A 26,119-nucleotide genomic window follows, 5' to 3' on the forward strand; every position below is an offset into this window, starting at 1 on the left:
TTCTCTTTGAATCAAAAGAAGTGAAATCAAATCTGAACTGAAAGGGTCTTGAAAAAGCCTTCAGTGTTAGGCTCATAGGACGTCCTAGCTTAAAAGCACATTGAAAGACAGTCTAGAAGCCCCTTGGCTGAAAATATTTAGATGCTGGAAGAGCAGGAGGGGAACGATAAAACATCTCACATTCTTGTGTAGAAATCAGCATGTGGCCACTATTGGAGACAGGATGCGGGGTACGAGGGACTTCTGTGACCATCCTCCGCAGAGGGACAAGAAGCACCTATGACAAAGCAGGCAGGTCCTGTGAAAAGTTGGCCTCACCCACAATGCGGATATAAAGCACACTTTATTTTTTTWTATATATTTCACAAGTAGTCGTAGTTTTATGAGAAGTAGTTAATGTGGGAATTGGCAAGTTTATCATATGGCATACTAATAGAATATATACTTTGTTATATTTGACAAAAACAAGAGAAGTGAATGTTCATTCTTCCTGTATAGGCAATTAGTTTTATTGACGATCACCAGCATCTGAATTATAGTACCRCAAGAATATCCCAGCTGGCTTTGAAACACTGAAAAATTTGCCCTAAATTGATCACATTCCGAGACAAACATCACCTATTTAGGGTTTGTAAGAAAGGCAAAATTTTTATTATTTTTAATAAAGCTAAAATTGATTTCTGTCCTTCATTCATGGACAGAAGCGTAGCGGTTCCTTATGTCATGGTATCAATGAGTGTTGCGGAATAATCTGAATAAAAAATGAGTTGTGACATTAGGGGAGGTATGTGGGAGTAGAGCGGAAAAAATGTCTGAAGGTGTCTATGGAATAAGAGCCTCCCAGTGAAATGCCATTCACTCAACTGAGGCAGAGAACTACATCAGTGTTTAAGGTTCAATTGTCCAGGTTTCCAGATTACTTCGTGCAAATATGTTGTGAGATTTCCCATCCATACTTAACACGTACTTGCCATTTACCATTGGTGTGGTAGACTGCAAGAAATGAGAGGGAAAACAGAACGATTTGCCTGGATCAGTAGGTCTTTGGGAAGAATGAGTCTTGCTGGGGTAGAGTTAGCCATGTGCTGCCCTCCTCCAGGCCTGGCTCAGATCTGAGCTGAATTTTCACATCAGGAGGACAATAAAAACCTACATCCTGCAATTCCCAAGGGGGTGATGCATTAAATTACACATGAAAATCAACCCAGACTAGTGACAGCTGCTCTTCTTTTATGTTGGCCTTCAGAACAAGTTTGGAAGGAGAGCTGTGTTGAAGAGATAGAAAAATATGGTAGTCCATATACAGGTTGCCATGGATTGATAATACTAGGCTGACTGGATATCGTGGATAAGATAGTTGATCCTCTAAGGAGAACGTGTAGTATATTAGAGATATCTGAGTTTTAGTAAAATAGCGTATCAAATGCTAAATCATTCATTAAACTGGAGATCTGAAACTCTTAAGGTGGATGCGTAGTTTCCTGGGACATGGCAAGAATAGGGTTGAAAAGGAAAGTTGGCCTGGAACCGATAACTGATGAACGTCCTCAAAACTCAAGATCTTAGGTAAAACTTAATAAATACATAAAATGTATTTATACATATAAAGATTAACTTTATATATAAAAACATAGATTCAAATGGGCAACAGACCAGCCATGAGAAGTTCTGATTGGAAATTAAAAGAAAGGTTGTTGGTCTTCTAGCTAATGTTTCCATTTATTTTAAAAGAGAACTTGATAGATTTTTGAAGGGGACTTGAAACAGTGAATCATGTGCTCCCTTCTGCTCCTTGGCCTCTCACTTTCATCCTTTTATAGATTTACATGTTCTGAAAGGTTGGTTTCTAGGCCGAGAGTTCATCAAAGGAGATAAATCACAGATAAAAGAAATCATTCCCATAAAATAATCGCACGGTAGCTCAAGATCTGATATATACTGATTTTGGGAAAATACTGTATAAAAAAAAAAAAAAAAAAAAAGGAAAATATTGTGAGAAGCAACACTAACAACTCATCTGCTAATGAACACATTTTGGAGAATATTCTAGAGACCAGACTATGGTTCCAGCATCTGGGTATGTTTGAATATCATCCGAGAGCAAAGTGGAAGAGTATGACCATGGAGGAAGCAGCAATAACAAAGACTGATGGTATCATGGCACTGAATAGCCAAACCCTGAGATAGTCACAGACGAAGGACAACACAGAACTGGAGTATAATCTATGTAGAGGAGCTGCATCTGTTTCTGAAAGATGGGTGGGATTTTATCATYGACTTCATCAGCATTCAAACAGCCCATCTTGCCAGTAAGCGCCAACGAACTGAGGACTAAACTCCTCTTGTCTCCAGATCGGTAATGACTGTAGTTGGTGTTTTGACAGTTTATTTTATAATAAAAAAAAACAGGATTGCCACCAACCTACAATCATCTAAAAAGCCTGAATTGTTTGCCACAAAACCACCTGCTGGGTGCCAGCTCACGATAAGGTCTAGGCTAAGTTTATCTGCCATTTACRTTAGTCATTCTCATTGCAGATGATGGTGAGACTGAGTGCGAAAGGGCTTTTCTCCAAAGTTTGCCCCTGTCAGCTAACCATGAACCCGACCTGATACAAGGCTTGCCGCTTGGTTCCCCTTTATACAGGAAATGCAGCGAGCACTAAAATAAGCTGGGAAACTATTAATCAAGCTCGGCGTTGGCCAAAAGCCTGGAGAAATGAGCCCGCCGGAGCTGGCAGCTGGCCAGGTTTACCTCTCAGGGACATGGAGGAGGCCTGGGGCTGTGAGGAAGAGCTTCGCAGGACGTAGGGACGGCCCCATCCTCGGCAGCAGGACAAGAAAGCTGTGGAGGAAGAAGGAAGTGGCTGTCCTCTGGCTTTCTGTCTTGGCAGGATCTCTGTTTTTTCACTGACGGATAAGCAGAGGTTATTGGGAGAYGGGGAAGAGCTGCTTCTGGCACTGGATGTGGGAGAAAGTTGGTGCGTTTCTTCTTCTACCGGGTAGAAGAAGCTTGGTACMTGGGGTAGAAGAACATACCAGGTAGAAGAAGCTTATGGGGCCAAGGAAGCAAAGAGCTTGAGTCCCCTTTTCATACCTTGAAATTTCCTCTAGCCCCCTAAACAGTCCCAAAATTTCTGAGATACCCCTCCAAACTCCAGTGCTTCTTTCCCACCTCTTTGTGTCCATGCATTTTCACATCATCTCTGATTAAGAAGTACTTTCTGGCACTAACTGTGCAATAACCACAGCCTATGCACCCTAAATCCAACGATACATCTCTGCACACATTGTATTATCCCTATGCTCTCTATAGGTGTCGTCTTCATGCTCTTTGTGCTTGTGATTGTTATTATCATTATTCGGTGATATAAAATCACAAGAGATTTACCTCCTTACAGAAACAGGGACCATAGTAAAAACGCAGATTTGGCTCACAATCCCAGAGCTTCMAAAGTGCAGGGGTTGGCTCAGATTCTTTGCTGGGACAGACGGGTGTGTTGAAGCCATAGAACAAACTCCCTCAAGATCATTCATGTCAGAAAACGGACACRGTTGAGAATTCACATTTTCATAGGTACCCCAGAAAGCACAGATAATGGTTTAGAAGATAACCAACAGTGGTCAATGTTTTTCTGCATTGCAGAGGAAGTGGTTATCTTCTCCTTCCCCCTTTACTTCAAGGTAAGAAATAAACATTTTTAAGTGATTTGAACTTCTACGCGCTCATTCTGCTGAGCCCTCACAGCAAGAGCAGCTCTGCCAATGCAGTGTCTGACATTACATTACCCARTAATGGATATACACACAATCCCTTTTATTTTCCTGTTTTATTGCTGCTGTTGCACCACTTTTTTTGCCGYTGAGAGCAGGACCTCAGCTGTACCTGGGCTACCTGCTTCAGGACAGGGGCCCTTGTTGCGGACAGCGGTTCTTCGTTTTTATTTCCTCCGTTTCCTCTCRTTTTTCTGAGAAACACAATTCAGGCCATTAGCACCGTGAGGAGCGAGAAGTATAAAACAGGTCCCTTTAGCGGCGAGGGACCGCAGGGAACCTCAGCTATTACTGATCGAGCTCCCTTCAGACACATGCAGAAGGAATCTGAGGGGCAATAATACCTATTTGTGCGATAATTTAGTGGGGAAAAGGAGGCTTACTTTCTTCGTATGTCATTCTAGATTATATAAATTGCTAAAAAATCACTCACACCATTTCCTGTCGACCAAGAGAAATCTTTTTTATTGAAAAAAAAAAGTTGTTGCAACAGATTTTCGCTTTGCACAAGACAAGCGCTGACCCACAAGAGAAGTTTTCAGATGCGTAAGAAGGGGAATTGCCAGTGGAGGCGACACAACTTCTTTGCAATAGGCTTATATGCCATTTCCAGCAATAGCAAGGATGGTGATTTTTTAATTTTATTTTTTTTTTTTGAATCCTATCTGGTGTAAAATGTAAGGAAAAAAAAAAAGAAGAGGACGTTCCCCAACGAGGCCTGCGCGTCCCCGCCGGCCCCGCGAGGCCCGAGGACGAGCGCAGGGCGCACGGCGACCGCGGAGCGCGGATTTTTAGCTAAAAATCCTCATTTCGGCGCTGGGCGCTCCCGAGGCCCGCGGGCCGGGGCGGAGCCGGGCCGGGCCGGGGCGGAGCGGAGGCCGCGGGGGCTGCCGGGCGCGCGGGCCGAGGTGAGGGCGGCGGGAAGCGGCGCGGGGGCCGCGGCGGGACTCGGGGCTCGGAGGGGCTCGGCGGTCGGAGGGGCTCGGCGGTCGGAGGGGCTCGGCGGCGGGGAAGGGCCGCGGGCGGCTGCCCGTGGAAACAGGCGCCCACGGGCGGTGCGGCTCGGCGCGGCTCGGCGCGGGGCTCTCGGGGGAAAGCCCCGCTCGCCACCCGCGGGCTTTCTGCAGGAAATGCCCTGCCCGCCTCCGAGCGGCACCGGCACCGGCCCGGCCCGGCCCGCAGCGCCCCGGCCCGCGGTGTGCCGGCCCGGCCGGGTGCCCCGGCGGAGATCGGGGGCGCCCCGGAGGTGGCGGAGCCTGGGAACAAGCGGGAGGAATCCCAGTGGACACCGGGAGAATCCTGAGGGAATTGGGAGCGGGGACCCCCAGGGAGGCTGCACAGCGGCCCCTGCTCCGGCCTGGAGACAAAGCTGTCCCAGGACTGCACGGCCTGCAGGGACCAGCGTGGATCCCGACCTCTGTGTGTCTTAAATCTGCATGTTAAATATCCATAAATAACGTATGTAACGTAAATAAACATAAATATCCCTAAGTAACAATATTCCTTGCACGTGAGGGTAGGAGCTGCTTGGAGGAGCCACCGCTGTGACAGCAGCAGCAGAGCAGGCCCAGGGAATGTGCAGGTCCATGGATGCGCACGGCTCCTGACAGAGAATTCCCGTCTCCTCCAGGGACTGGAGCACTCCAAGCGCATGTACATAGTGTTTGTTAAGTGTAGGTAGGTGCACGTATCTCATAAATGTATATATATTTGCCATGGTTTAGATTCAGTGGTAAATACAGTGGCAGGTCTGCTGATTGAGCTGGTTGGCTTCTCAGCATTAAACAACTGCATTTTGCCTTAGTACGTGCTGCAGCCAAAATTGAAGCTTTGCAGTGCTTCTAAAGACATATTCTGTGCTTATTCATGTGCGTTGTCGTTTTTCAGTGATATGATACAATTCTGCTACTTTTCTTTTTGCTTACCTTTATTTTGTAGGGTTGAGGACATTTAAGTTTCTGGCTTATTAAAAGAAGAAAAATATTCTGCAAAAATGTCAAAGATTGAGAAAATGAGTATCCTCGGAGTGAGGAGTTTTGGGGTGGAGGATAAAGACAAGCAAATTATCTCTTTCTTCAGTCCATTGACTATTTTGGTGGGACCGAATGGTGCGGGAAAAACGGTACGGCTTATTAAATGTTTTGTTTTATACTATAAATAACTTTAGAAGCRCTTAAAATGCAAAGAATAGTCTCTAGACAAAGGTATTAAAATCATAAAAATCTTGCAGTTTACCATATACGTTGCAATGCTTTACATTATGAGACTTCAAGTCATTTGCCAAGCACTGCCTTTTGTTTATTTGTTTTTGTTTTAGGAAGCTGATCCAGGTGCAGAATTGTTCTCATGAAGTAGCTTGTTCTTGTGATACTCAAAAATAAAATGTCATTTTATTCTCTTATTTGCAAATATATAGGGACCGTTACTGTGTTCTGTCTGTAGTTTATCTTGTTTACTCTAAGTTGTCATTATTAACATATACTTTTAYTTCCTTAGACTATTATTGAATGCCTTAAATATATATCCACTGGAGATTTTCCTCCCGGAACGAAGGGAAACTCATTTGTTCATGACCCAAAGGTAAAAGCCGTAGTGATTTGTGTTTGTTTACCACCAAATTGAAAATTGGGATGCAAAAGTGCTAGACAGATGTTCTTTGACATTATTTTTCCCGGAAAAGCAGGGACATGTGAGATAATAAAAGATTACAACAATGTGCAGTATGAAAAGCACACATTCAATTGGATGTCAAGAAGAATTTCCTTTATTCAGGCTTTTTCTCTTTTTTTTCCTAAAGGTTGCCAATGAAACAGATGTTAGAGCTCAGATTCGGTTGCAGTTTCGAGATGTTAATGGAGAACTTGTGGCTGTCCAGCGATCCATGGTTTGTACCCAGAAAGGCAAGAAAACAGAATTTAAAACACTTGAAAGTGTCATTACTAGAACAAAGTAAGTTGTCATTTTTTCATGAGTATCAGTTTGGTTTATCTTCTATATTTTTATGTATAAGCCAAGAAAACTTCATGTAGTTGTTGAAAAGATGCTATTTATACTCCTAGGTTTAAGCTATGTAGCTTAATCACTTAATCTGTTAGTTGACTCAGAATTCGGAGATTTGGAAACCATTGTTTTAGAAATTACTTTTGTCTGCTGAGGTAAGATTACTTGAATATTTTATTACTAACAGTGTGGTTTGAAAGCAGTGTTCTATGCAGCATACAAGTTTTAATTTCTTTAGCACCATTTTAAGTTACAAATTGTTCCAAATCCATGTTTAATTTCTGCCTCCACTCTTTAAAAGAGGAAGCACTTAACTTTTTCTTCTAAATAAGTTTTGCTTCCTCTGGTGGTTTAAGAAGTTTTTCAAGAGGTAGTAGTCTTGACAAAGAAAAGTTTTGCTGTGTGAAATGCACTTACTGAAAGTAGTAATTTTATGCTTAGTAATTAAAAATGGAGTAAAGGAAAAATCAGGGGTGAGGAACATTGGCTTTCATCAAAATGATTTGTTATAAAGTTTTAGAGTGAATGCATTGGAACAATTTTATTCTCTTGAATACAAAGTTCTTTTTTTTTTTAAATCAAATTGCTCTTAACTTCACTGTGTGTTTTCTTCATCTGTGTTAAGCAGGCACGGCGAGAAGGTCAGTCTTAGCTCCAAGTGTGCAGAAATTGATCGTGAGATGATCAGCGCCCTTGGTGTCTCCAAGTCCGTCATTAACAACGTCATTTTCTGTCACCAAGAAGAATCCAACTGGCCCTTAAGTGAAGGGAAGGCTCTAAAACAAAAGTTTGATGAGATCTTTTCAGCAACAAGGTTTTTCTCTCTTTTCTGTAATTAAATAAGAAAAAAATATTCTTTAATAGCACAGATATTTGTGAAAATGTCTAGAGCATTATTTTGTTGTAAATATTGCTATACTGCCAGTAGGATTTGAATTTTTTCTTTTTTTCTTTTTAAGGTATATTAAAGCACTCGAAACTCTCCGTCAGGTTCGACTGAAACAAAGCATGAAAGTAAAAGAGTGTCAAACAGAACTGAAATATCTAAAGCAGAATAGAGAAAAAGCACGTGAAATCCAGGATCAGCTTAGCAATAGGGAGGCTCAGCTGGCTGCTTCTAAGGAGAATGTAAAATCTGTTGAAAGTCAACTTGACCTGCTAATGGTAATTTACATGATCATTATGTTAAAACTCCAATATGAGGCAGTACATAAGAACATATAAACACAAAAAGCTGGTTGAATTCCTTGATTAAAATCTTAAACTTTCATGTTGTATGTTATTATTTACCCTGAAATTGAATCAAATATACCTAGACAGTCCTTGCAGCTGTAGTCTATTTCGTAGCACCAATATTTCTTTGTATTTTAATCTAAAATTTCCATTTCTTAAATTTAGCTGATTTTTTTTTTTTTTTTTTTTTTTTTTTTTTGTTCAGATTTCTTCATTAAAGCTTTAGGTTCTGCTTATTGAGTGCTGTATAGACTTCAGTGATTATGGGATTTTTAAAGTAGTAAGATCTGTTACTTACCTCTTTCCTTTGCAGAATTCTCTGGCAGTAGTGGAACAGAATCTCATGAAAGTGATGCGACTAGACAATGACATAAAAGCCCTGGAGAGCAGGAAGAAGCAGATGGAAAAAGATAATCAAGATCTGCAACAGAAAATGGAAAAGGTTGCTGTTTAAGTTTCGTGATTCTTCTTTTGCCACCCAGGAATTAAGTATATATATTACTATGCATTGGATGTTGGTGAAGAACTTGCTAATGTCAATTACATCTTTATGGAATCATATTTATATTATTGCCTTTTGTTTGTTTTTTTTTGTTTGTTAACTGATCCCTCCACTTATAAATTATGGCTTATAAAACTTATGGCTTATAAATTTAATTAAAAAGCTAACTTCATTATTTCCTTTATTTCTTGTACAGATTTTTCAAGGAACAGATGAACAACTTAGGGATAGATATCAGAACCACCAGAAAATAGTGAAGGAAAAGGAGAAGAGATTATTAGATTGTAAACGAGAACTAGACAGAGCTTCTAAAGAGTGCCAGAGATTTAACAGCGAGAAGTCGGAATTACTTGTTGAAAGAGGTATTTCAGACTTGATCTATAACTCATTTTTAACATAATTAAGATAAAAATTGAGTTGGAAATGGAAGTACTGGTAAGAATTGATGTGATTTGAACTGGTCAGCAACCTTGAAGTGTATATATCAGCTGCACAAGAAAGTTGTTGGAATCGCACAGATGATCAACTCTTACAGTTCTTCACCTGTAATTTCTAATGTGCACGTCTTGTTTTGAGCCGTAATTACAGCATATAAGACATCTGTTCTTAAATGGACTATTCTTTWTAGAAATACTCCAAATAGAAGAGTGTGGTGACCTAGAACAAGGTTTATATGGCACTTCACAACACAATTCTTCACACTGTCTGAGTTTATACTTTCTCTAAGCTATGAAAAGGTCAGGTAGCTAGRCTGGATGTGCTGGTAGGAGTCTCTTTTAGCCAAGACAATGATGCAAGTGCCTGTCGCCCTCAGTCTCTTAGACTGGGGACTGTTTGGAAGCTTTGGGATAATGTTCTTCCCCATGTTGCACATCCGGTTTTAGAAGAACTGTTGATGATATGCTATGATATATAAAAGAGGCATTTTTCAATGGGTCCTATAATTAAACAGTAATAGTAATCAAATGGAGTGATAATTACATTGGAAATTCTAGGAAGTTGTGCCATTTGGAGATTGTTTTTCCTACCAAAATAGATTTTTTGCTTTACTTTAAACTCTGTGTAGATTTAAGAAAAATAAGTTAGATTGTCAGTTTGCTATATGATATTACATATGTTGAACTCTTTGCAATATTGCATTTATGACTGTGGACCTAGAGTCCTACATAAAAGCTTAATGAGAATAGTTCATGTGTTTATGGGCAGTTACTGCACTTTGCCTTAGTATCCCATCATTTGGGAAATTAATTAAAGACAAAGCATTTTTCTTGAAGTTTATATGAATTTGTGCAAAATGCAGGCTAACTTTTCTATAGGCTATAGGGTTTCTTGACAAGGCAGTAATGGCCGTAATCCTGGTTTGAAATTTAATTGGATGAGTTCTCTTGTGTACCATGCAAATGAAGGTYGTACAGTAAGACTGGATTTAAAAAGGGGAAATCTCAAAATATCTTCTAGCTTTTTGGATTCTTTATAAGTACTTCAAATTAGAAAGCTTAAATAACTGCCGTTGTCTTTGGTTCATGCATTTTTTGGGGGCTTGTGGCACATTTTCTTTTCTGCCAAGGTCGCCTTCAGCTGCAAGCAGATCGTCACCAAGAACACATAACAATGAGGGATTCGTTAATTCAGTCTTTGGCAGCACAGCTGGAATTAGAGGGTTTTGAGCGAGCACCTTTTAAAGAAGGACAGATTACCACTTTTCACAGGTTGTTGAAGGAGMGACAGGAGAGAGACATAGAAGCTGCAAATCAATTAATGGTAAGGTCAAGTTCTAATAATATGAATATGCCAATGTCTTGCGTTACAATGGYGAATATTTGCAAACTAGCATGAAGAAATATTTCAAAATGTGCTTTTCCTGTAAAAAATGTAACTATAGTCGATAATTCAGTTAACACATTGCTCTTGACTTCTTCCAGAGAACCTTTGCACAAAAAGAAGCCACAAAGCAAAAGCTGATAGATGAAATAAGAGATAAGAAGACGGGATTAGAAAGAACCATTGACCTGAAATCAGATATTCAAAATAAGAAACAGATTGAACTGAAGAACGTAAAATATGAATTGCAGCAGTTGGAGGGGTCTTCAGACAGAATTCTGGAGCTGGACCAAGAGCTTGTCAAGGCAGTAAGTTAATGTAGCTGAAAAATTTAAGATAAGAAACAAAATTTTCGAYTTATCAGGCAAAGGATAATGTTTATCCCAAAAGGGAGTTCAAATCTCTGCTGCATTTTTTCTTTTTTAATACCTTCCCTTTGTCTTTCTTTTTAGATGTCTGACTGTTTGAGGAAAAGCCTGTTTGTTATTTTTTGTGCAGTRCGTGCAGAGAATGCAGTATTTCTGCTTGGTCACTTGTTGATAGCGTAGTAAGAATGGCTGCTTTTTACACCACGTGGTTGGTCAGTCTTAAAGTATTGGACCAGAAAAATATATGCCTTAAAATGCTATTCTAGCTSCATTTGCAGATAGCTTGTCTGTGAACGGGAGTAGGTGATCATAAGTGTTTTATCCTATAAAGTATTATAAGGTTAAGAGCAATTTATTTTTCTCTTGAAGAGCTGATTATACTTTTGTAGATAAGTATTTATATTTATTTGTTTGCACTGTAAGAATTCAGTGCTTGRGGGTTTTTCTTTTAGCCTCCTTACTAGGGTAGTTCCAGTGTATAACGTTCAGTACAYGCTAAAATGCAGAGAATCAAATTAAATATGAGTGAGCTTCTTGAAGCTAARTCAGGTAGTTATGACCTACATTAAAAGGATSAGCAGGTTGGACTAGTGATATAATKTAGAATTCTGCATCTCATATMTACCTTACTCATCCCAGCATCACAGCATTTGTCCTTTTGTGTGTGCTCTTTATAATCCTGTATCAGTTAATGATGATGCTTCTGGACAGTTTAAAATCTTTATTTTATCTTCTTTAGGTAGAACACTAAGAATTTTCATTTGTTTGCTTAGGAACATGATCTGGCGAAGGCTGAGAAGAACAGTAATGTAGAAGCRCTCGAGCAGGAAGTCAGAAGTCTGCAAAGTGAAAAAACAAACCTGGACAGGGCACTCCGCAAGCTGGATCAGGAGATGGAGCAGTTAAACCTACACACTACAGCAATCACCCAAATGGAGATGCTGCAGAAAGACAAAGTAATTATATCATTATCTCATAAGAAAGAGACATGAAATTAAAACATTCACTTGTAATGGTTTTTTTTGTTCTTTTTTAATACTATTTATATAGTACTATATATAGTATATAGTATACTGTATATAGTATATAATAGTGTATATATAGCTTTTATCTGACTATTTCACTCCGTGCCTTCAAGGAGTTAATGGCTTGTTTACAAACTTTTGTATATGAATACATTCATTTAAAATTCTTTGTTTCCCAGGCAGAGAAAGAGGAACAAATTAGAAAAGGAAAATCAAGACATTGTGATGAGTTGTCATTGCTGTTGGGATACTTCCCAAATAAAAAACAACTTGAAGATTGGCTTCATGGGAAAAATAAAGAGATTAATCAGACAAGGGATAAAATTGCCAAACTGAAGTAGGTATTAAATTAATTTGTTGTCTCCAGAAGTTTTTAAAGAAATTATTAATTTCAATATTAGAATGATTAATATGCTKCCATTTATACTTCATTTTTCCTTACATAGGTATCTGCAAAGTTTTTTGTATAGATAATAGATTTTGTGCYTTTATTAAATCACTTACACTTATAGTACATCAAAGACAGCCCTAAAAATAGTTAGCAAAATATTATTCTCAAATATTTTTAATTCTTTATGCTGATCCTAACGGAATGAATTTTCTTTGGGAGGAAAAGGTGCTGGCCTTCTGRCTTTCTTACAGATCGTAGAACGGTTAGTGGAAGTGTCATGAGTCCATGTGTGATTAAATGTCCCTGGTTTCCTTTGGTGATGTATTTGGTGAAATATATAGTTTGTCAGAAAGAGCAAGTGATGCATATCCAGCTTCTGCAAAATCAAAAACCCTACATATGTCTTAGGTGCAACTCTGGCATTTTTTTTCCTCCATATAGATCTGAATACAAACCTTGGAGTCTAAAAATATTGAGTATTTCAGAAATTTGGAACATAGTGGAATGATCCGAATGCTCTCTCTGTCCAGGTAGCTCAGTGGTAGCTCGGATATGCTCTGGCAAACAGAGTGCGTAATCAAAAATTTAGATTGTATCATTCTAGAAAGCCTTTTGTGTGGGCCTGATTTTATAAATGAGTTTACTTAAGCATGTAGAAAAGAAGAATCTATGAGATCAAAGAGAAAGTAGAAGGTACCACTTCTTGCAATATTTAAATGAATTGAAGGTTTATCCTGTAAATTTCTTGAGAAACCTTTTAAAGAAAAGCTGGTGGTAAGCACATTCTGAGTTTTTATTTGTACTTACATTACATGTTTCAAAATAATTTTTGGTTTTCTGTGAGGTAAGAGTTTATGCATTGATGTTTCAGCAAAGAATTAGCTTCAGCAGAACAACATAAAAATTTTATCAGCACTGAACTGAAAAAAAAAGAAGAACAATTATCAAATTATGAAGCAAARCTTTTTGATGTTTGTGGAAGCCAAGATTTTGACAGTGATCTGAAAAAACTTCAAGAAGAAATTGAAAAGAGTTCAAAACAACGAGGTAAATTAACAATCTTTCTACTTTTGTTTTTCACTAGGGCTTGCTTTAAATAATTTGTGTACAAGTATAAAGACATATATTGTTGTTCATGAGTTTTTATAATATAGGATAATCAACATCGAAACTGACCTAACTGTGATATTATTACCTGATATTTGTGACGATACTTACCTTTACCTTTACTACTGTTTGTGGTTTATCTATAATCAGGATCAGTTTTGATGCTTTTAGGTAACTATCTGTAAATAAAGTATCTACTTTGATCTCATTTATATGTAGTTCATGATGCTTTCAAAACCAGCAAAATGTTTGAGTGCTTAGGTGTGCCAGGTGTAAAGCCAAGTACACAGCAAACTGTATAGCATGGTTTTGGTCTATAAGGCCTTAAATAGCAGAAAGAAAGTGGCTTGTGAGGGAAGTGCTTGCATCCACGGTGAATTACAGGAGAAATGTAGTTTAAGGCAATAAACTTGTGCAATAATTCAGGTGGGAGGGGACCTCTGGAGGTCACCCAGGCCAAGCTGTGGAATGAAAGTGTTGAAGTCAGGCCCGCTTCTTCAGGGCTGTTTGTTTTCAGTCCTACTGATTTTGCAGGTTATTTTGCCTTGTGTATGATCATACCTGTCTATCTTGTTCGGCACTGTCAGTTAACATATTTCTTTTCTGATTCTTTGTGAACCAGCTATGCTTACCGGAGCCACTGCAGTTTATTCCCAGTTCATTACACAGCTGACAGAAGAGAATCAGCCGTGTTGTCCAGTTTGCCAAAGGGCTTTTCCAACGGAGGCAGAGCTGCAGGATGTAATTAGTGATCTGCAGTCTAAGTTGCGTCTTGCTCCAGACAGGCTGAAGTCAACGGAGTCTGAGCTTAAAAAAAGAGAGAAGAAACGGGATGAAATGATAGGGCTTAAACCAATTAGGTAAAGTCCTGACCAAACCATTCTCTTGYAAGCTGTTTTCTTTCAAGTAGTTTACTGTTTGCTAAGAACTAAGCTGAAATCAATGGAAAATTATTTTAGAATTAGGTAATTCATTCAAAAAAGTAATCCTTGAGATTAGTATTTTGTGCATACTTTTTCTTTGCTTGCTTAGACCACTCTTTTTTGAGTATTTCTGGTCCTTTTGGGCATCCCATCAAGGTGAGGCAGAAAGTGATTAAACACTTTCTGCTGATGTTTATACAAGAACAATTTCTTTTTTTTTTYTCTCATTTTAATTTAAAAGAAGTTGGTTTTGTTGTTACTGAAGTGTTTTCATACCGCATCGCTTGAATATGTTTCTCAGAAGTGCTGAAACGGAAACTTTATTGACAGAATAGTTACTGAATCTGTGCTAGACATTTCAATGTAATCCTGGTCTGTAAATACTTTAACTATCTTTTGCTGTTGCTGAGAATTTTACATGAATTATGATCTTCTAGAAAGGAACTTCTGGATTGTTTTGAGAGAATTTGGTTTGGTTAATGTTAGTTAGGACTTCTGCTGCAARAGAGAGAAAATAAAAATGAAAGGATACGCCTTTCTTTCACAAGAGGGCAGCCTTGTATAGTAGACTTTTCAGCCCTGTGATAAGGATTTGCTATACTTGATAAACCCTTCTGGACTTCAGCTTCTCTAATCTGTCTAATGAGAGGAATATGTTGTCTTAGTTGGAGAAATAAGATAAGCTCAAACATGAACAAGGTTAAGGGAATGCTACTTTTGTCCAAATCTAGTCTTCCACTATTAAATCATATCGCAGATTTTGTGATGWTGAATGTCTTTAACTTTGGCTGCTTTGTTTGACAAATATTTATGGATTTRTATTTTATGTGTGTTAAGGCAAACCATAACTGAACTCCAGGAAAAGGAAATACCAGGCTTGAGGAACAAGCTCCAAAGTGTCAACAGGGATTTTACACGCTTAAAAAATGAGATAGAAGAACAGGAAACACTCTTGCACACAATTCTGTCTGAGGAAGACAGTGCCAAGGCATGTTTACAGGACATAACACTTATAGAAAGGTACCAGGTATGTTTTGGTAATTTTTTTGAACGTATACAATGATAGTCACTTGCTACAGTCTAAATATGTAGTTTCTAGTAATATCACAAAACTTCAAAGTCATAGGAGTCTTCAAAGCTGGTAAAAAATACCTAAAAAAAAAAAAAAAAACCCTGTAACACAGATGATGTTGTTACTAATAAAATGTGACATTTCATGTAATGATTTCTGCTTTTGAGGATCACAGTATCTCTCGAGGTCTGACTCGCTTCTGTACTATAGTAACCAGGAAAAAGGRCTCCCTTGTGCAGGAGTTAGTTACCACACCTTGCTTGCAGGAGAGCAAATGCAGTGCCTTGCTTCTCAGTTTGCACGGTTGAGCCTCCTGTCCTTCTGGTTCAAGTACATTCTCTGTTTGGACCCTGCTGTACGTGATAAATCCTGTCACCTCTGTTCCATTGGTCTGGGCCATCTGAGTGATGAGACACCGCCCCAGCAGAGGAGATAGATTTGGAGGGCTCTTGATTCATAAGTGCCTCAAACTCTATGCTTCCTTCTCTCTGCCAAAGCTATTAATTAATTAATAAGTTGCTAAACACTTGTATAATAAAAATAGTGCTTTTCTTCTTATTTTCAGACTGATATTAGGGATATTGAAAGAAAAATTGCTCAGCAGGCTGCTAAGCTAATAGGAGTTGATTTAAATAGAACTGTTCTGCAAGTAAGCCAAGAAAAACAAGAAAAAAAACACTTGTGGGATACAGGTAGGCCATACAAAACTGGTAGTGTGTTTCATTTGTAGAGGGAAAAATGTTCAAAGAGTGCAGTCATATAAATTTCAGTTTTTTAGTTTACTTATTAGCCATTTTAAGAAAACTGTTTTGTGAATTTTGGTTATAATAGCTTAAGTTGCACTTACATTTTCATAAGTAAGGCAATTTCACTAATAACAGATTGATTGTCATTGTGGGTTTTTTTTTTTTTTCATGTGCAGTTACTGGTAAAATTGAGCTAAATCAAAAGCTTAAGCAAGACCAGCAAAATCAGATCCAACAGCTGAAGAGTACAGTTAATGAACTTAAATCAGAGAAACTTCAGATTTCCAGCAGTATGCAGCGTCGGCGGCAACTGGAGGAGCAAACAGTGGAATTAACAACCGAGGTTCAGTCCTTACATAGAGAGATCAAGGTAGGGAATACTTTTAGCTACTAWTCCTTAGCTTTGTTGTACTAGCAAAAAAAAAAAAAAAACATTTTTGTATTTAACTTATTATATTTTCCTGTGATCTCAAATTAAGATACGTTCTTAAATATTTGTCCTGGTTTGGATATCTTCGGAAACTTCGAGCAGTTCATTAATATGTGTTTTTGCTTTTAACATCAGAGGAAAAAAAACTATGCTTGCCTTTATAAAAATTGAAAAATTGTTTATCTTTAACAGAGCAAGAGAATGAAAAAGACATATTATTTCCCACTGTTTTTCAGGAAGCAAAAGAGCAGGTTCTTCCTTTGAATGCAACTCTAGAAAAACTGCAGCAGGAGAAGGAGGACCTAATTAATAAAAAGAATGTGAGCAATAAGGAGACGCAAGAGAAGGTTAGTTTGCTTTTGACACAGTCGGGAAATATGCTTAGATATTGTTTTTCAGATATGGAAGGAAGGCCATGATGATGAGTCGGCCTTTTGGGAAATAACAGTGACTTTAGATAATGCTTTCTATTTCTAGAACTTCTGGAGAATAAAGGAAATGTAGCTAAGTCAGGAACAAGCTCAGCCGTAATTACTCCTTTGGCAGCCTTGTCAAGGGGCTTCTAGGGACGCTTGGCAATATTCATGAGTTTTGATGTTAAGAAGTGAGGATGAGCAGAACCTGTTCTTGCCAAGAGGCAAAAACTCTTTCTCRGGTGAAGCGGCCTTCCTTTTAAGTRTGGATGAGTGATTTGCCATTTGTTTAGCAAAACATTTTCGTGCTATTTTCAAAAGTAAAGACTTTAATACATCAAAGGGCGTTATAATTAGGACTTGTACGTTGAAAATATTTGAATATAACACTTCATCTTTGGTATAGTGAATGTCAGTTCTTGTATAGAAGACTGTATCTTAGTAGAAATCTTTTCCCTGCAGATAAATGATATAAAAGAGAAAGTTAAAAATATAAGCAACTACATGAAAGAAATTGATGACTACATTCGACATGGAAAAGAAGACTATAAAAAGGTAATCTTAAATTAAAAGGAAAAGTTAAAAAGTGAGTTTAATGCAAACTTTCAATGTTTAACTACTATCATTTTCTTTCTTTAGCAAAAGGAATCTGAACTCGAGGAAGTAAATTCTCAGTTAGCTGCCTGTGAGAAACACAAGGAAAAGATAAGTAAAGAGATGGAAATGATTCGACAAGATATAGACACCCAAAAGGTAGATGCATTATCTTAAAGTATATGTTGCATAGTTGAAATAATTTCTGGTGTTGATGTAATCCTSCATAAGTTCGTGCTTCTATAAAGTTTTCTAGTTGATTGATTTCTAGTTAATCGGCTAGAGTAGCTGCTGTACGTGCGTTAGGCTTGAAAACATCTTGAAATTTAGGTATGTAAAAATAGATGCATYGTTGAAGATGTTTATCTTTGATATTCATCTTGTGGTATTTCCAAAAAGGGTAAGTCTATTGTGATAATGGCCAATGTTTTCTAAAGCTGGCTTTGTTTGGAGAACACCAGCCTCTTGAAAGAGGACTGCTCTGAGGTGTGTGTGATACATGATAGCAAGTATCAGAAGTTGCTGGTCACTTTAGATTTTGTCAAGTACTTGGTTTCTCAAATCCTGTTCACATCCTCTATAGGAAAGGTGAGATTCCCCTTATCCAGCACTTACTGTAGAGTTGAGGTGGGGAACTTCTGTTGAATTTCGTCTCAAATAACTTTCCCAATTTGAAGCACTGATTCAAATTTCACATGCAGATGACCCGTGAGAACCAATTTTGTAAAAGTTGTACCCTATTTCTAGCATAAAATAAGTTCCTAAAATACACGTGACAGTTCTCAGCGCTACCAATTATATTATGCTTGCAGTARGTTTCAGAGTTGTGTGGGATTTGTACTTCATCACTGTAAGTCTGTATCGTACTGAAAAATGGGGTGAATAAAACTTAGCCCATTAAACAACAACCAACTTTCTGTGGAGTTAGATACAAGAGAGATGGCTAGAGGATAATCTTACTTTGAGGAAAAGAAGTGAAGAGCTAAAAGAAGTTGAAGACGAAATAAAACGGCTTATGAAGGAGAAAGGAGAAATGAAAGTCCTGCAGACAAAAAAGTAAGCACATCATAAGATCTTCGAAGCAAAAGATCATATTTTCCATGCGCATTCAGTAAATACGTGTATGTGATATTCATTATGTATTACATGTGTTTCCTGGCCCACCTTTCTTCCATTGATGTAGAATCACTTCCTCCTTCAGATTCTTGTTTGTGTAGTATTCCTATGACAACAACAAAAACATGACTTAGTGAAATTATATAGCACTTCTACCTAAAAATATGCCTATGTGCACATACCTGTTTCGTTTTAACCCTTTCATTTTAACGACTTCCACTTGCARATTCCCATGTAAATAGTAACTCCCTTCTCTGGATAAGAATATTCTGTTTTTTGTTTGCAGTCTCTTCCTGTGCATCTCAATAGCAAATTTTGTATTCAGTAGTTTAATATTAATTGCTTAGATGACAAACAGTCTTGAACAGGAATTAGCTCTCTATTGGCTCTTATATGGCAGTTATTTATTTAGCTTTCTGCTATTTACCCGGTTATTCATCTTAGTTTTGCTCAGCATCCTAAATTTAATTCCTGCTATCAAACTATTTTATGTATTTTTACCTATATCACTTTGGTCATTAAGCTTCTTGTCCTAGTTAGAAAAAGGGTTTGAATATATTTTTAGCAAATTCTAAAGTAATTTTCTTCTAAATGTGTTTTAGTTCCAAGGATGTTAATACTGTAATTTTGGCTGTTACAAATTTAAGTACAAGAAACTACAGCCTAGCGTAAACTCAAAATTAAAACCATAACTAAAATAGTATGAAATTGTAAATACAAAAGGCTTGAATGTCACATCTGGTTTGACAGTGAACAAAAACGTTTAGAGGAGAAAATAGAAGATCTAAAGAGAAACCATCATGTTGCCCTGGGCCGGCAGCGTGGATTCGAGGAAGAGATTGTTCGTTTTAAAAAGGAGCTTCGAGAGTCACAGTTCAAAGATGCAGAGGAAAAATACAGGGAAATGATGATTGTTATGAGAACAACAGAGCTGGTGAACAAAGATCTGGACATTTATTATAAGGCTCTTGACAAGTAAGTACTGTCATATGAAGGCAGCTTGTTTGATGTCAACAGGTTTAATTCCTGTTGACGTACTTGGTACAAAGCAACTTTCAATTTCCAGCTTTCTAGGAGAAATTAGGAACAATAAATGGATATAATTCCTTGAGATGTGTAATTATTTCTCTTCATGTAGCCCTTTAACTAYAAGGATAGTATAGCCAAGCACAACTTTTTATTTACATAGAATTTTATTACATGCAATAAATACATTGATAGCCAGAGTTTATATAGACATAKATTATCCCCATTTCATTCCCAACTCTCTGTTGGAACTTTTGTGAGTTCTGGTTGTGCCTTTAGGGCTTATCCTTGCAATGCAGCAATACAAGTTCAGGGAGAGAACAGCAAATGAACCCAAAGCATCATCCATCTGTAACTTCTGTGCCAAATTCCTTGGATTTGTTGTGCTGCTCGTGGTGGTGAGTGAAGGCATCTGTTGCCTGCACATTCTACTTCATTTTTAAATGAAAACAGGTAGAACCACCAAAGTATTTTGACTATGAGCGGGAATAGAAGAAAAAAGAGTTCTTGGGTACTCAGCGGATATTTAGTGTAATATTCTTAAAGGTCATGAATTCACGGTATTTGTAGTCTCAATGGCTATTAAAAATGGTCTAGAGGAGCCTTGTTTTAAGCAATTGAATAATAAAATATTTTATATTTGATTGTAAGCCAGACTTTGTATTATGAAGACCAATATTGGTAAGGGCATGTATAATTCTTTCTTCACAGCTTTAAATGGAACTGCACTCCAAGAATTTCCCTTTTAGACTTCAGAATCTTTTTGTATGGTATCAAATCATCTATTGTTTCTATTTAAGGCAAAGCAGGAAATTGGTCGTGTAATTTCAAGAAAAATAGATAAGCATCGTTTATTGGTAATCATCTTAAAAAATCAGTGAGACGAAATGTTGCTTCTAATAGCCAGAGATTGAAAGCTGTGTATGTAGGCTGGGAAAACCAACATTTTGTATGTTCTTCTCTGCAATCRGTTGATCTTTATTGATTTAATATTTGAAGGTTGGTGATAAATTGATGTGTAAGGCATTCGTGTGTTTGAGTTAAATTGAAAATAGCCTTTTATTTTTTTGCCCCAGAAAATGTGGAAGGAATTCTTATAAGAGGGAAGGTGGGAAAAGCATATGTGAAAAACCCTTTGCAGACATGTATTGAACTYCCTACCATATATGTTTTTTGAAATTTTTTGGGTTTTTTTTGAAGTTTTTGAAATGTTGACATTTTAAGTCAAGTATTTTGTTTTTTATGAGTGATTTTTCTTTAAAAGCAAAGTTAGAAATGCAGCATTGTTTACTTTCTTGTATGATTTTATATGAGATATCTATTGATACTTCTGTGTTTCTGTATCTATATTGAACACTGAAGACATGTATGATTGATATATTAAGCAGAGAAACAAAAGAGTATTAATAATATCCTATGTTACTGCTAAAGAGAAAGGTAGCTCCAGTCATAATGTCACTTTGGGTAACTACAAATTATTTTCTTGATGGAGAATTCTGTGCCCTGAGGAAACTTYGTGGACTTTCCTTTTCCTCTGAAGCCACTGCAGGGTGCAGGAGGACTGTGGTCATGAGAGCAGAAGTACTTATGTAATGCAATCTCTYACAGTGATGCAGTGTCTTTATACACTTCTGCATTCAAAATAATAAATTGCTGTTTGTGGTATTTTTAGCAGAAATATTTGGAAAAGGAGAACTATTTAGAAGATGTGCTATTGATGAATGAATGAAATGAAACTGTTGCCTTCCTTAGCATTCCCTGGCTGCATCTGTAACAGCTTGGTTTTTGTTTTTTTTTTCCTCCCAGAGCAATAATGACATTTCATAGCATGAAAATGGAAGAAATCAATAAGATAATTCGTGATCTTTGGCGAAGCACCTACAGAGGACAAGGTAGATAATTTGGTTTAGTTTTTCTCTTACATATAGATTTAATATTGAACAGTGCACACTGAAAATCATTTGCTCAAAATATGAAAATCTAGTTTCTGATAATACATGGTTGCATTYTAAAGGCTACATTTGTTGGTCGCAATTATATTTTTTATTAAACTTATTTAAATTGATGAAACTTTATTAAACTAAATTAACTTTTCATCACCTATCATGCAGTTATATGATAAATTTCCTGAAATTAAACTTTCCTTGAGATATGAGAACTGCACCAGTTGAATTTACCAGTCTTTGAAAATTTCCAAGCTTTATCTGTCAATGGGAATTCTGAATACAAGTTTTCTAGGTATCTGTATATTTTGACTCTCAAGTCTGTAGGCATTTTTTATAATAGGACAATTTTCCTTCACATTTTCAGATATCGAGTATATAGAAATTCGTTCTGATGCAGATGAGAGTGTTTCAGCATCTGATAAAAGAAGAAGCTACAACTACAGGGTAGTAATGATCAAAGGAGATACGGCGCTGGACATGCGAGGAAGATGCAGTGCTGGACAGAAGGTAAATGGCATTTTATTTGGGAACTCCAGCACTAATTTATAATCCTGCACATGTTTTATTGTCTGGGTATTGCAGGCAGCATATGCAGTATTCAGAGATTGCTCACAGATAGCCACATCTCTCTCYCTCACACATATTGAGGCTTGAGAGATGCCCTTTTGATCTGCCTGTTGCATTGTGGCCCGGCATCTGAACTCCTCAAGGGCAAGAGGACATAACTCCCCAGCAGCGAGTCCAGCTGCCCCTGGAATCAGCCCTCTGCAGGTCTGACACCTGCCGTGGTGCTTCTGCCCTTGGGCAGCCAGCAAACAGGCCCGTGGAGTTACAGTGAGAGTCTGCTTCTTCAGATGAGCGTCACCAGCTGATCCTGGCAGTAATAACAGAAAAATCACWGAATCACAGAATGCTGAAGGTTGGGAGGGACCTCTAGAGATCATCCAKTCCAAGCCCCTGYACRCRCAGGGTCACCCAGAGCACGCGGCASAGGCTGCGTCCAGGTGGGTTGGGAAGATCTCCAGAGAGGGAGACTCCAGAGCCTCTCTRGGCARCCTGTGCCAGGGCTYGGGCACCCTCACTGYYRRGAAAMWTTTCCTTAAGTTCCTGGGGAACTTTTGGTGCTTCCGTTTGTGGCCGTTTCCTCTAGTTCTGTCGCTGGCCACCMCTRCAAAGAGGCCGCCCCGTCCTCCTCACTGCCTCCCTTGAGGTGTCTATGGACACTGCTCAGGTCCCCCCTCAGCCTCCTCTTCTCCAGGCTGAMCAGGCCCAGCTYCCTCRGCCTTTGCTCCCAGGGCAGATGCTCCAGGCCCTGATCATCCTSGTAGCCCTGCRCTGGACTCTCTSCAGCAGCTCCRCATCCCTCYTGTCCTGGGGAGCCCAGCACTGGACTCAGTCTCCAGATGCAGAATGCAAAAGTTAGCAGTTTAGGATTAGAGCAAAATGGTGCAGTCTCTCTAACGGCTTACAGCAGCAGAGCCGCTAAAAGGCGTTCCATGAAAAGCTGCATGGTGCATCGGTACTTGAGCTGAGTATGAGAAATGCTGTCAAACTCATTCCCACCTGAATGCGCRTGTGTACTTATCTTGAAAATTCCATACTCACGATGGGGGAAACTCCAAACTTCATATAAAACAGCATAAGCAAAAAACGCATCTTATAGCAGTCTATAGCGTTACGTTAGAGTCCCGTGTAAGTGAGAACGAAACTTATTCACAGTTTCTTAGCTTATATTCTGAGAATTCTCTTTGATCGTGATCTATGATACCAGCAGTCACAATCACTGGAAAGTATTCTTTGGTGGCGTGTTCTCCTAAAGTTTCCATCAGAGTTTTGCAATTTTCACTAATTCGTGAGGTCGCATAGGATTGGGCAGGTTGGTGTAGCTGTAATGTGCACACTRGTAAATCCTGCTGACTTCAGTTTTAGTAAACAGATGTTAAGTAATCCGGAGCAAGCAATACAAATACAAATTTCCACCATGTCTGCTGCAGTAGGATGGGGCTTGAAAAAAGTACAGTGGTGATGCAGGTGACATTGCAGTAATCGTTCTTATTTCCAGTATTTCCTGGATGCTGAGAATTTCACTTAGATGTTTTTTTCCAACAGTATTTTGCAGAGTGGATCTTCCATTTTAAACTTGAAATTTTAGTACATATTTTCAGCTGCGTGGCAGTGAGTTACTGGTATTGCAAGTTATCAGTGAACCACCTTGTAAGTTTTACTCAAGTCGTACAGTTTGTAATGGAATTAGAAACAGCATGTTGCACACTGCTGCTCTCTAAGCGCTTGGAATAGTAAGATTTTCCTTCTTTTTCTTTCCCCAGGTGCTTGCTTCTCTTATCATTCGCCTTGCTCTAGCAGAAACCTTCTGTCTCAACTGTGGCATCCTGGCACTAGATGAGCCCACTACCAACCTCGATCGAGAAAACATAGAGTCCCTGGCCCATGCCTTGGTGGAGTGAGTAATCCCTTCTTGTGAAGCTTAATGATGGGCATTTTGGGAATGTTRCTAATTATCAGCAGAAGTTAAGTTTATTTTGAGCTTGTATATCTCTTTACTATTATATATGCAAAGCAATAGCTTTAGATTCCCCCTCCTTTGCCTGGAACAGTGTCTTACCCGTTATTTTGTTGTTTGTKTTTTATCCTTATAAAAGAGATACCAGTCTGCCTTAGATTGCTTGGTAGTGCATGTCTTTTGGTTCAATAGTTAACTATTAATGGCTAGCTGCTTTTGCACTGTGTGTTTGTAAGTTCTGTAAATCTGAAACGTCATCTGCATGAAGATGTGTTAACCAGCATCTCTTTGGCAGGATAATAAAAAGCCGATCGCAGCAGCGCAACTTCCAGCTCCTGGTGATAACCCACGATGAAGATTTTGTTGAACTTCTGGGCCGTTCGGAATACGTGGAAACGTTCTACAGGATCAAGAAGAACATTGACCAGTGCTCTGAAATCATGAAGTGCAGAATCAGCTCCTTAGGGTCATATGTTCATTAGGATTCCAAGTAATTAGGTTTTATAAACTAGTGTAGTTGCTTTACTTAATAGAGCTGAAATGAAAGCATTTGGAAATAGCAGTACACAATAGCACAGGTATGGGGATTTGGAGGAATTTCAGCTAGAAGCTGAAGCAGTTAACTTTTAAATCTTGTATCTTATGCACAGAAGAAAGTGCAGAGTTTAAAAATTGCTGTACTTGGGCAAATGTAAATGAATACAGAGCAGTTAGCTTTTAGAGATAGCTTATTCTTTAAAGTGAAAATAAAGTTGTGATTGAGTATGTACGGGGCTCCAAGAAGATTCTTTGGAAGCATGAGCGTGGGGCTTGCCCTCCATCCCTTGGGTCTGGCACATCCAGAGCGACTGCAGCTCTCCGTCCTGTCTACACAAAATTCACAAGATTCAAAAAGGATTTTTGCCACTCTTTGAAAGGACAAAATCGTCACAAAAGTGCAAGCACAGCGTAATGGTTTCCTTGAGAGTAGAGAAGTCTCTGACTCGATGAATGAATCAATAGATGACAGAAGCAATTTTTTTTAWCCAGACTTGGCCCTGCCTCTCTTCGCTTAAAGAGGGGCAGAAATGTCATCTCCCTCTTTGCCACTTTAAAGTGATGACAGTTGTGGGAGTTGTATCTAAATCTAAAGTCCTTGAGGTTGTGTTTTTATTCTACATGAGATAATCAAGCTCTGTAGAAATGATAAGAAAAATGCCTTGGAGTGTTAATTTGTGTGTCAGAGAAGGAGGTGAGAGCGGCTCTGCGCTGGGGCCGAGCCCTTTGCTTTGGTGCAGCTCCCCCTCACGGCGGCCGCTCCGGGTGGAAGTGCAGCGGGGACAGCGGGGTGCCCCAGAGGCCGGGCTCGGCTCCTCGCAGCTCCCGCGGGCCACCGGAGCCTCCGTGGGGCTGGCGGGACGGAGGCCCTGCTGAGCAGCCCTCTGCCTTGAAGGAGAGCTGCAAGTTCAGGGACGGGAGCTGCTCTTGTGTCTCCTGCTGCTCGCAGACTATCTGTCACCAAAGCTCCAGTCCCAGGCAAAAACCTTTAAACCACTGCAAAACAAGCAAACAAAAGCGTTAATAGCAATATCGCAATTTTGGAACATTTTTCCATGGGAAAAGAAGGGAGCTGGGAAGGCCGTGCTGTGTCTCCCTTCTCCCTTGTAACATGAGAATCCCTTTTCCCTGCGTTTCCAGAGGCTCTCGGGGCTGGGGCTGCTGCTGGAGCTGCCCTGGGGCGCAGGTTGGTGCCCACGTGCCCGGGTTTGGGACAAGCACCACRGACAGGGCCCCGCGGGAGCYGCCGCTCCAGCGCTCCGCACCTCGGGAACGGAGCACAGGGGCCTGGCAAGGACCTGCACCAAGCCCTGGAAAGCCAAGGCAGGAGCCAGCTGCTTGTGCTCGGCGATCTCGGTCTGTGACCTGGGACATAGACCTGGAAATCTGGTGCCTTGAAGCGCTCGGTGCCTGGCACTACCCCTGAAGTAAGTATTTGCACCTGCATTAGACGTAAGGGAGCAAAGTTGTCSCGGTCCCCACGTGAGCTGCCGCTGCGTGGATGGATGGGCCGCGCAGCCCCTGTGCCCTTGCCAGGCTGCTGGGAAGGCAGGAGCCGGGCACGGGGAGCGCCG

The 26,119-nt window shown here is 39.3% G+C and overlaps 1 protein-coding gene across 2 annotated transcripts; it reads left to right on the top strand.

The window, feature by feature from the left end:
• Positions 1 to 5,119: 5,119 nt before the first annotated feature.
• On the top strand, positions 5,120 to 24,620 carry RAD50 (RAD50 double strand break repair protein). Of its 2 annotated transcripts, XM_026045980.1 has the most exons (26): positions 5,120 to 5,451; positions 5,713 to 5,896; positions 6,271 to 6,354; positions 6,572 to 6,723; positions 7,403 to 7,588; positions 7,734 to 7,938; positions 8,321 to 8,449; positions 8,706 to 8,871; positions 10,077 to 10,270; positions 10,432 to 10,638; positions 11,472 to 11,654; positions 11,903 to 12,060; positions 12,986 to 13,161; positions 13,844 to 14,081; positions 14,982 to 15,171; positions 15,782 to 15,908; positions 16,139 to 16,332; positions 16,629 to 16,739; positions 17,268 to 17,360; positions 17,445 to 17,558; positions 18,328 to 18,455; positions 19,266 to 19,490; positions 21,348 to 21,433; positions 21,852 to 21,994; positions 23,815 to 23,948; positions 24,304 to 24,620. In XM_026045980.1, exons 2-26 carry the CDS (start codon positions 5,768 to 5,770, stop codon positions 24,488 to 24,490), a joined length of 3,939 nt encoding a protein of 1,312 aa, XP_025901765.1. In that variant the 5' UTR covers positions 5,120 to 5,451; positions 5,713 to 5,767; the 3' UTR covers positions 24,491 to 24,620. The 2 variants fall into 2 exon arrangements, with proteins under 2 accessions (XP_025901765.1, XP_025901773.1); XM_026045988.1 differs by lacking the exon at positions 24,304 to 24,620 and having other exon boundaries at positions 7,400 to 7,588; positions 21,852 to 21,972; positions 23,879 to 23,943.
• The last annotated feature ends 1,499 nt before the right edge of the window (positions 24,621 to 26,119 follow it).

This window comes from Nothoprocta perdicaria, unplaced genomic scaffold, assembly GCF_003342845.1.
Source record: "Nothoprocta perdicaria isolate Ctin4 unplaced genomic scaffold, notPer1 scaffold_107, whole genome shotgun sequence".
Lineage (NCBI taxonomy): Eukaryota > Metazoa > Chordata > Aves > Tinamiformes > Tinamidae > Nothoprocta > Nothoprocta perdicaria.